The sequence below is a fragment of the Nilaparvata lugens genome, chromosome 5 (genome assembly GCF_014356525.2).
Source record: "Nilaparvata lugens isolate BPH chromosome 5, ASM1435652v1, whole genome shotgun sequence".
NCBI lineage: Eukaryota > Metazoa > Arthropoda > Insecta > Hemiptera > Delphacidae > Nilaparvata > Nilaparvata lugens.
In genome coordinates, this window is record NC_052508.1 from 38,914,868 (window position 1) to 38,927,029 (window position 12,162).

At 37.0% G+C, this 12,162-nt stretch overlaps 1 protein-coding gene across 1 annotated transcript in view; it reads right to left on the minus strand.

The window, feature by feature from the left end:
* Positions 1-12,162, minus strand: part of LOC111050518 (cell growth-regulating nucleolar protein) — a 35,314-nt gene that overhangs the window by 16,955 nt on the left and 6,197 nt on the right. Inside the window, exon 3 of the mRNA XM_039429481.1 lies at positions 2,197-2,330. Coding sequence (XP_039285415.1) covers positions 2,197-2,330 — 134 coding nt within the window. The remainder of the gene's footprint in view (positions 1-2,196; positions 2,331-12,162) is intronic.

A 12,162-nucleotide genomic window follows, 5' to 3' on the forward strand; every position in this document is an offset into this window, starting at 1 on the left:
TGGATCTGAATATTGAAGATGCTCTTCTTGCTTATCCTGTTTTTATAAATAAACCAAACAAACCCTATGTACCCGGGTCAATAACTGTATAGGACATGAAAAGCCCTAGAATTTTAACTTCAATTGGTGTAAGTATACGTCCAGTGCCAACATACAAGTCATCAAAATTTTGGTTGGGATCAATTTAGTATGTTATTTTAAGCACAAAATCACATAAATTAAACGGCGGTCACTATTGTTTTTAAAATGAAGTAAAGTTTTCATCAAATTTTGAATTATTCATTAACTAGCAGGTAACCCGTGCTCAGCAAGGGTCCATTTTAAAAGTTGACTAATTAAAAACTTGAGCGAGTAGAATCTTGAAGAGCTTGAAGTAGGCCTAAAACCATCTTTGGTTAATTATATGCAAAATTTCAAGTCAATTTCAGTCCAGTAGTTTAGGCGTGATGGTGCATGAAACATGATTTTCCTATCGTCCAGGTGGAAGTATTCACCTTCCTGTTATAAATGTGATTAATGGGATAATTGACAATTTGGAGAAAGGTAATTCTGTAAGCTTCAGATAATATGATTTTTCTAAGGCCTTCGATACAGTGCAGTATCATATTTTAGGGAAAAAACTCCATTATTATGGTTTTGCTCCTAGTGCTGTTAAGTTTATAATATCATACTTGAGCGGTAGAAAACAGTTTGTTTGTAAGAATGGAAACTTGTCGAATGGTAGATGGGTTAAACAAGGAGTACCTCAAGGTTCCATTCTTGGGCCAATTTTATTCAATGTCTACATTAATGACCTACCATGTAATATTGATAGCATCCATATTGATGGCTACCTTTTTGCTGACGACTTGGGTTTAAAAATTAATTGTCAGTCCAAAATTGAGCTGGAAAGAGAGACGAACTCAAGTGATTTAATTATAAATGACTGGTGTGCAGCAAACAATCTATCACTTAATAAGAGTAAAACCGCTGATATGCTCATTTTCAAAGTCTCCTCACTTATGGTGTTATTTTTTGGGGGAATAGTGTAAAAGCGAAATCTATTTTTATTCTACAAAAAAGGTTGTAAGGATAATCAGCAATGTTCCATTTAATACACATTGTAAACCTCTCTTTATAAATTTAAAAATTTTGTCACTACCCTCATTGTATGTTTTATATGTTGTTTGTTATGTGCATAGTAATTTGGAAAAGTATAATATAAACAGTTATTTTCACAAGAAATAAACACAAACTTAGAATTGAGCAGTACACTCACACAAAATCTCAAAAAATTTTCACTTTATATCTGTAAAATTATATAACTCTACTCCAGATAATTTCAAATTGCTGCCTCCGAATAAATTTAAGAGCGTGATAAAAGAAATATTAATAAATAAATGTTTGTATTCTGTTGATGAATATTTCGAAATAGATTGGAGTCAATGAATTTCAATGAAAAATTTTCCATAATTCAATGAGGTACCTGCTTGAGATTGTTATCACTATTGACAAATCTGATGTTCTTGAATGTTATCTTATATTTTAAGATTGTTTTGACTAGCTAGGCTATTAAGAATTTGAAGGTCTTTATTTCTTTTGTATAATTCTGGACTTTTGTATAACTGACTTTCTATTAACTTATATGACGTTTGTTTTTAACATTATTGTAATGTTTTGCAACAATAAAGAATGATTTGATTTGATTTATATGTATAAGCCAGTTTTTTCTTCATTTTAATATAGATAAATTCTTCAACTTGGTACTAACATACAATAAGTGGGCATACAAGGAAAATCCACTAAGTCTATAAAAGTAAATTTCTCAGGAAATCAATTTCTAATTTCTAACATCAATCATAATTTCCTTATAGTGATTTTTCACATAATAATATTATACTGCAATAAATGAAATATTCTCCATTTGTTTGATAATTTATTATTTGATTTGATATGATTCAATATTAATAGTTTATAGAATTAATTAAAAAATAATGAAAAATCAAAGTTTGGAAAAATTGCACTTAGTGCATTTTCCTTGTACGCCCATGTAAATATTTAATAAAGTGACAGAACTCAAATCTTGTTTAGTAACCTTCCTCAACTTACCAATATTTTAACCATCTGTTTCAGAGAGGATGTATCTCTAGATTATAGTTCTATATTAACATATGGTACGTACATTTCACATGAACATTCGTCCACTTTGATGTGTTCAAAAGTCCCACACCGACCGGGAAAACAACGAGCACGAATGTTCACTGCTTGCCGAATACCAAACATCCATCCATATTACTCGTGATTCGGCGAGTATGCTAGGTGTTCGCCGAATGCCGCATGTCTGGAGCCGGCTGAAACAACGAGCACGAATTTTCGCTGCTTGCTGAATAGACAAACATCCATCCACACTACTAGCGGTTCGGCGAGTCGCTGCTCGGTGTTTGCCGAATGATGCATGTCTGGAGCCGGCTTTAATAGAAAGGCTATTGCAGTTGAACCAAAGAAGTAGTTTGTCAAGATCATGCTGCCTTTTAGTATTCAAAGTTTCCCTATCATTACTACAATATGACAAAGCTGTATCATCTGCAAAAAAAAAACGGGCATACCATGAAAATTACCAGAGAAGAGGTAATTAATAAATATAAGAAACAGTACAGGACCTAGTTCACAACCCTCCACAGTCTATTTCCAAGACCTGACTTTTCTTCCTTCAATAATGACAAATTGAGAACGATTGCTCAAGTAAAGCTAGCTCCGCAGTGCAGGCTGGATGCTTGTCTGACTCGGACTAGGCGCTGAGACAGCAAATAATAGCAGCGTTGGTGGGAATGCGAGCGGCCGCAGTAGCATCTTCCACCCAGCAATGGTCGGCGTAGTTCCGTCTAGTGGACAGACTAAAGATCATTCCAGTCGGTTATTTGATCCCTCCAGCCAGGCTCAGCCAAGCAGCCGAGACAATAGAACAATGGAGTGGCGATCTTATTCGCGTTCATCAGCAGTTTTCTTTCTCACGATTATTTTGATTTTTGTGTTACCTATAATCACTAATAACACCAGTCACCAGTGAAAAGTTTCCAGAAACGTGGAATCAAATAGAGAATGCATTTATTCAAATGCTAATTAATATACAATTATCAATTAACGAAAATCCTAAATAAATGCTGTAAACCACCCCGAAGACTTCTGCTACTGTAAACATTGACAACAGGGTTAACAGCTAGATGGAAATTCGATGAGAACTACTATACAAAAATTAGTTGCCAGCCCGGGAATCGAACCCGGTACCTCCCAATTGCTAGTCAGGAATGCTTACCCTTACAGCAAACTGACAATCTCTGGATAGCAGCGCTCATTTTATATGAAGCCATAGCGGCCAACCAGTTTACAGATGGAATTAAATAGAGAATGCATTTATTCAAATGCTAATTAATATACAATTATCCATTAACGAAAATCCTAAACTTTTCATGATGATTTTTAATTATTTAAGAACATTGTTGACATTCTGAGCCTTAAGGCTAAACTTGGGGTCGCTGAGAACGAATCTGCAATCAGAATTTCTCTACCACGAAAAATAACGAGAAAAACCCAGCTGTTCATCTTCCGGCAACCGTTAACAGTCATCCTGCAATGCGGCCGAAACATTTCTAAGCCAGACACCCATCTCAAATGACAACAACGCCAAGCTGTGAGAAACCATCCTGCACTGCGGCGCTAGGTTAAGAGCAGAACCATTCGTGAGCCAAACCCCTAATATCTGCTTTGGACAGTTTATTGAGCAAGACTGAATCACTCACTGTATCAAAAGCCTTTTTGATGTCCAAGAACAGATCAGACACAAATGGAGTAAATCTAGAATTCAAACAGAGCCATCTCATAACTTAGCCACTCACGAAAACCAAATTGATATCTACACAAAAACTTGTTACTATTCAAAAAATGTAGGACTCTTTTCTTCACTAAAAGCCTAGAAAATACTGATATCAATGAAATGGGTTTGTAGTTATCTTTCTTCACTGCCATCATAACGTGGACCTCACTATAGTAAGCTTTTACTTTACTGATCCCTAAAATTAATGAATAATCATTTTTGTTGTCTATGATCAGCTGATTGATTGCTGTTTCCAAGGTTTATAAATACCAAGGTATTTATAGACCTTGTGTTTCTAGCCATGACATAAAGGTGCGTACAGACTGTCGCTCTGCTCCGCAACCGAGCGTCACTCCAGCAGAGCGATTGATGATCGACCGGCGAGCAACAGTGGTTCGACCGGGGAACGCGAGAAGATCTAACATCTTCCATAACGTTCATGATGGGTGCGTGGGCGGTGCGACTGTGGTTCGATGGTGGTACGAGGGCGGTACGGGGGCGGTACGAGGGAGGAGCGTGCTCTGTGCGGGTTGGAAGTACGCATATGTGTGTATATGTGTACGCAGCTTAATAGATACATCCATTATTATAATCATCCACGTTCAATGATTGTCCATAACCTCAACAATGTGTATTTATTGGTTTGTAGTCCCATATTGCAGTGGTAAAAAATGCTGTGTGTAATTCGAGCATAAAACTTCTCATTTTATTACTTTCGCAAAATTATCTCGCTCCAGTACGAGTCGTGATATAACTAGTTTGCTTAAGCAATACAATCACGACGTTTTACACTTTTAATACATAAATACAAGTATTATAGAATATAACTAGATAACATGAAATAGTATAGAAGCAGCAATATTGAAAATGAGGTTTCTCTGAGCTATGATTATTTATAATTTTATTTTTGTTTTTTGTACAAATTTATACATACAGTAGAATTACATAATACAGATTAACAAAAAAAAATTATCAACAGTACAAAATAACTTGAAGCTCACAAGACTGTTGTCTGATCGTGAGCTTGTATCAAGAAGAAGAGAAATAAGAAAGCAAAAAAGAAACATAGTTGTAACCTATAAATAGTAAATAAGTAAGAATAAAACAACAATAAAATTGAGAAAAATAAAAATGAAAGACTCACAAAATGATAAGTTAAAAAAGAATGAATGAATCCAAAACAGTGCACTAGCACGAGCACAGTGACTACTATTAAATCATGTAGGCTAATTAGTAAATTATCACATCAATGAAAAATGATAGTGGAAGATCAGTAAGTAATATTAGAAGAAGCTATTGGCTCAAGTTACCAAAAACGTCAGTTGATGCTTCAATCAAATAGATTCTACATCAATCATCAATATATTTAGGCCAGTTACAGAGCTCGACCGACCGTCAGTGCTTATGCACCATCCTGACCATACATCAGTTTTTCTGACTCACAAAATGGACGCCTTTACAAATTGTTTAATTGCAGCTTATTATCTTCGTAAACAAAAGATTAAAAGATGTAGATATCAAGTTCACCCGATGGTCGCCCAAAGAGCATTTCAAAGGGAATTTAGTACCATTATAATTATACATCATTGCTTGGGGTGAAGATACATTTTTCAACTACCTCAGAATGTCCATCAGAAATTTTGATGAGTTATCTCAAGCTTGTATCACGATTGGGAATACTTGCAGTCACTTTAAGCTACAGATCAAATAAATGTAGATAATATTGATAATATATGATTTTTTCAATAAAAATTTAGAAATGATTGAAGAAATGTATAGAAAAACTCTGAATTCAAATATGGCACTATTAGGCTATATTGAATTCATTCATTATGCTATTCAATATCAGCTGATTGTCAGGCAGAGGTGTCAGCACATTGGTTATGTTGCAATCGGGCTATTGATCAGTACATCTATGAAAGCTTCTATTTGTTTCAATAGCGCGTCAGTCTACCGATGGAACGGATGCGCACGAGCTCGACCGATGGTCTTCGTACGCTGTATAAAGGACTCGCCACACCAAGCTCGCCAGTACCGCCGAGGTAGTACCGCTGGTGGTAGTTTTCTCGGCTGAGCACGCCACACCGAAAAACGTCTGCTAGCGGTAGTCTCCGAGTAGTGAGTCTAGTAGTGGGGGGTGAGACGTACTAGTTGCGTTGTGTTGCAAGGAGGAGAGGTGCGCATGCGCTACCTCTTTGAATCGCCTGCCATGTATTCAGGTTGAGCGCGCCACACTGAGCTCGCTTTGTCCGCCGTACTACCTCTCAGCGAAGTTTTGTTGAATCGCCTAGCAGGCGGTCGTAGGTGGTAGTGCGCCGTACTACCGCCGCGGTAGCGAGCTCGGTGTGGCGCGCTCAACCTGAATACATGGCTAGCGATTTTTAAAACTTCGCTACCGCCGCGGTAGCGAGCTTGGTGTGGCGTGCCCTTAAAACGCATGGTCCTGACCATGTGCATGCGTGCCGTCAGTCCTGCTCTGTAGGGATACATGGAATATCTATGGAAAAGACAAGCGTGACTGACGTACGCACTGACAGTCGGTCGAGCTCTAACCGGCCTTGGGGCCGGCTTCCGAGCTCAGGATTTAGCTAAGTTCTAGACTTTAAACAACTGGAGTCAGAAAATTGGCTTTCCAAAACGGCGCGTAGTCGTAGTTTTTATGATAATCTTTATTTTCTCATGTTTATAATTGGAACCGTTTTTCCTTGGCAAACTAAAACATTCCTGAATAATTCAAAATAGCTGAAACTTTGCACTATTTTCTCTTTAATTTTGTGTTCAATTTTCTAGTTTTTCGAAATTTAATTTAAACATGGACTACGACTACACCCTGTTTATGAAAGCCAATTTTCTGACTCCAACTGTATAAAGTCTAGAATATTTAGCTAAATACTGAGCTCAGAAACCGGCCCTCAGTCTAATTCAAATTAGATTTGTTCTACTAAATAGTCAAAGCCTCAATGGCTCTGTTTTGGATGGTCAGTGAGTGAACATGTGTGCAGTTTGGCTCCGTTAAAAAGCATTATTTTGTAGGGTTATCTTGTTAGAATTTATTCGAAATTTATATTAGTGCATTCAGTTTTTCACATAGTTTAATAACTATTTTCAAAATCTTGATTTTCATTGTAATTACACAGTTATTAGTTTGACTACAATCCGGTTTACCGATTCCAACATGGTGAGGAGCAATGGTAAGAAACAGGAAACTCCCACACAAAAGGCAGGTAGGTGTGTAATGGTACCAGTGTCAACGACCCCTCCCTGTCAAGACACAACGCAACTGGCCGACGAAATTTTGCAGAGGATTAGCAAGGAAGTTAACCAAGCTGTCTCGGAGGCTTTGTCCTTCTTCCAATCTGAATTGGATTGACTAATAGAGTGAAAACAATGAACTTTGACAGAGGATGGCAGCAATTGAGAAGGAGACAGAATTGAAAATTGATGACCTTGAACAATATGGTCGCAGTACCTGCCTGCGATTCTTTGGAATTCCTGAAGCCAAGGGGGAGTCCACCAACCAAATTGTTCAGCGAGTCTGCAAGGAAAAGCTGAACGTGGAGTTGAAGATCGACGACATTCATCATTCGCATCGAGTGGGACCAATCCAGCAGCCAGGTCAGGTCACAGGCAGAGCAGCCGGCAAGGAGCGTCATTGTGAGGTTCGACGGCTACCAGACAAGGCAGAGGGTGTTTGCAGCCAAGCAAATTCTCAAGAACTCAGGGATCACCGTGAGAGAGGATCTGACAAAGCACGGCTTGAACTCTTGAAAGCAGCGGTGAACAAATTTGGGCTCAAAAACACGTGGACTGTTGATGGCCGCATCAAGTACGCCGTCGGAGAGGGACCTGGACGCCGCATCTACACCGCTGAGTGTGTTGCCGACCTCCACTAAGCACCTCACGGTGTTAGCTTGTCACCTCTTTACTAAAGGTGAGCTGTCAATGTTTCAGTAGTACCACTTCATGTAAATATCGTTCTGTTTTCTGTATACTCTGTATATATTTGTTAGTCATACTAGCCCTCAGCTAGTATACATATCATTTTTTTTACCAACTTCTATTTTTACAAATCTTTAAATTAATTTCTGCTTTTTTGGAAATATTTATATAATGATTTGAAGCTATATCAGTTTAGTTATAGCAATTCATCCAGTATCCTGAAACTTTTATACAAATTGAATCATCCAATACTCAATCAGGAAACTAGTATTCCACTATAGACACAACTGAATTATGTTTCCAGCTAATCCAATGTGTTTTCATCTAACGATAGCATAGTCCAGAAATAGAAGCCTTCCCACTGTTGTTAAAATTATGATAATTAGTCCAAAACCAAAGTTTATTTTAATAATACATGCGTAGGTAACCTTTTTTGAATTACTGTGTGTCTACTGCTTCTTCCTAATCTCAGTTCATTGTCAAATCTGTAAGCTATCAATTTATCTCTGTTTATCAACAAAGCCTGAATCCCTTTTCCACATGTATATTACTAGTGTGTATAGTAAACTTGCAGCAGGATTCAAGTTGACTTTTCATGGAATTGACAATAACAGAAATAACAGTCATCATAATAATGCCGGTGAACTTATGATGGGCACTTCTATTGTGATTTTCACCATGGTCACATTCCAACCTTCTATTCACGTATTCTATTTATATATTTGTTATTCTGTTTTCTCATATGCAGTATTACCTGTCTGTAACTTCTATTATTTCTTCTCTTCCTTCCTCTTCTCATTCTGACCTCCCTCCAAATTAGCTCAATTCATGCTCAAAACTAGTTATACTGTATATTTTTATAATATAGGCATGCTTACTTCATTTCTATACCAGATCATTAACACTGTACTCTATGCTATCTGTATCAATTCCTTCGCTCTCTCTTACTCACTCCCTCTCTCTCCTTCGGTTTTTCTCATCCCTCCAATTTCATTTTCTTAAAAAACACTCATGTCATGGGCTACTTTTAAATTAATAGAACAGGGTAGGTCTTGTGGTGCCCTTTGTTTTTGAAAAGTTCAACTATTTCAAAGTTTTTTTAGGAATGAGGTGTGCTATTGGATTTGTTTTGTTTTATTCGTTTTCTTATTATCTACCTCATTTTATGCACCGGATTTTTACTACTTTCTTCTAATATCTCTCTCTCTTCATCCACCTTTTTGACAATAATCTTACATACGGCAATCTATGTGTATTCTCACACAGCTTAGTCTTCTCTTCACATTCTTCTCTCTAATAACCATCAACTGCAATTTGAAATCAATCTGCTGGTTCATATTTCTCGTTCTTATTTTCCATCTCTCTGTACACTCTCTTTTAATTGTCTATCCTCTTAATAACTTTTATATACTTTCTGTACTTTTTCTGCTATGTTTCTGCTGGATTTTTCTTCCTGTTTTCAGACCTGTTTCCTGTGACTTCTCGCACGCGCTCTCTCTTGCCGCCGCCCTGGCTCTCTCTCGCTCCCCCACCTGCTCGGTCCCATCAGCATCTACCACTGCAAACTGCCCACCACATTGGATTATCTGCTGGACTCTGATAAGTTTTATAATAGTGCACTGTAGATTAATTTGGACTTGAATTTCTATTTTTCCAACGGTCACCGAACTATCTGATGCGTTCATGACTATTCTTGTATTTGTGATTTTCTTAGTTTTAAGCCTTCCTAGTTTTAGTTTTACCTTACCCTTTAACTCGTCTGTCATGCTCTGCTATTTAGTTGGATCTATGTCTTTTGGTGTCTTGAATGATGCCTTTCAGTGACAACCCAGCTCGCTCGCCCTCTCCACATTTTAACTTGAATAATAACAATGGTAACAATATTCAGGACACAGGCACAATATTAGCTAACAAACTTCACCCTCTTAAGAATCTTTTTAAAGCCGCTCATCTCAATGTTCAATCCCTCAGCTGCCACATTGATGAACTGAGAGCAATTTTCAGATCTCAAGACTTCAATGTAATAGGTATTTCAGAATCATTTCTCAAGCCTAGTATTCATTCTAGCCAAGTTGCATTGCCCGGATATAATCTTTTCCAAAATGATAGGCTTAATAAGGCTTGTGGAGGGGTTGCAGTCTTTGTGAAAGATTATATAAAAACAAAAATATTAAACTCATCAGAGCAGGAGTATTCTGCCAGACCTGAATTCATGTTACTTGAATTATCTTTATCTAGCTCTAATAAACTACTTGTTGGTATCTGCTATCACCCACCAAAAATTGGCCACTTCAGTGACTTCGAAAATGCCTTACTTTCTTTCATGCCTCATTATAATCGAATACTAGTTATGGGAGATATGAACACTGACCTAAATATGACAAATCGTAACTTTGACTACTTTCAACTGACCACAATATTCCAATGCCTTAATATGACTATCTTACCACTCAACCCAACTCATCATACTAATGACTCTGACACATTCATTGACTTACTAATAGTTAGTGATCCAAATGAGGTTGTTGAAACTGGTCGAATCTCTGTGCCAGCTATTTCAGGACATGACTTGATTTACTGTGTACTCTCTCATAGGACACCTAAACCCACTCAGAAATTTATTACTTACAGAGACTTCAAACACATTGACAAAGACGCTTTTTTGACTGACGTTGCTCAAACCCCCTGGCATCAGATTGAAACCTTACCCACTGTTAATGCAATGGTTGAAACTTTTGAAAATTTGACACTCAATCTGTATGATAAACATGCACCCTATGTGACAAGGAGGATAAACAGAAAACTATGTGTACCATGGATGACTCCTGAAATACTCAAAATGATGGGACAAAGAGACAAAGCTCACTCCTGAAATACTCAAAATGATGGGACAAAGAGACAAAGCTCCAATTTTTCTTCATTTGACTTAGACAGTTTAATTGAGTATCGCAGTTTGAGAAATAAAGTAAAACAACAGCTACGGAATTCGAAGACTAGGTAATTGAACTCATTCATGACAGACAATAGACAAGACTCTAGATCACTATGGTGCAGAATAAAAGAATTTGGCCTTGGTAAACAGAAATCCCAAACTGAAATTGACTTACCTTTGGACGATATTAACAAACATTTCGTTTCTCATTCGACACAACGTGACGAGACAGTCATCAATAATCATATTCATAATCTCAAACATCAGGTAACCAATCTAAATGTACCACTTCAAAACAAATTCAACTTCCAACTAATATCTGAACTGGACGTTTTCAAAGCAATACAACGTAGTCACAGCAATGCAATGGGGGTGGATAACATACCAATTAAATTTATTAAAAAAATACTGTTTGCAGTGCTGCCCACCATAACATTCATTTTCAACAAGTCCCTTGAAAACAACGAATTTCCTGAAAATTGGAAGCTTGCTCTAGTACATCCACTAAACAAAGTCACCTCTCCCAATAAAGTTGAAGATTTCAGACCAATTAGTATTTTACCCGTTCTGTCCAAAATACTTGAGAGAATTGTTCATTCACAAGTTGTAGAGTTTCTCAAAGCCAATAGGAAACTACATAATTTCCAATCTGGATTCAGAAAATCTTTTTCTACTGAAACCGCTCTCTTGCATGTCACCGATGATATTAGGTTAGCTATGGATCAAAGAAAGTGTACTGTCCTCAGTCTGTTTGACTTCTCAAAAGCATTCGACACTGTAGATCATGAAATTCTCTTAAACAAACTAGCTATTCTTGGGTTTAGTTATCAAACCCTCGCATGGTTCAAATCCTATCTCTCAGGTAGAAAGCAATGTGTCTCTGTTAAAAACAATAGGTCTAATTATTGGTTAAATGTTAACCATGGCATCCCTCAAGGTTCTATCTTGGGCCCCCTACTCTTCACTCTTTATGCGAATGACCTACCCTCTGTCATCAAATTTTCTAGTTTCCATACTTATGCTGATAACCTTCAAATTTATGCAAGCTGCCCAATCACTAAAATTAATGAAACAGTAAATAAAATGAATCACGATATAATTTCAATAGTAGAATGGACAAAGAAAAACGGACTAAAACTCAACCCTATAAAAACTCAGCCCATAATAATTGTATATTCAAGACTAGTAAACAACATCGATTTAAACTCACTTAACAAAATTAATGTTGATGGTGTTGAAGTAGCTTACTGTGATTCAGTTAAAAACCTTGGAATTATTATGAACAAAATTCTTGACTGGACTGGTCAAATTAATAAGACTTGTAAATTTGTATTCTCTACCATGCATTCATTGAAGAAGGTGCAAGATATTCTTCCCAGAAAAATTAGATTGTTACTAGTCAAATCGCTCATATTCCCACATCTTATGTATTGTAATTCTG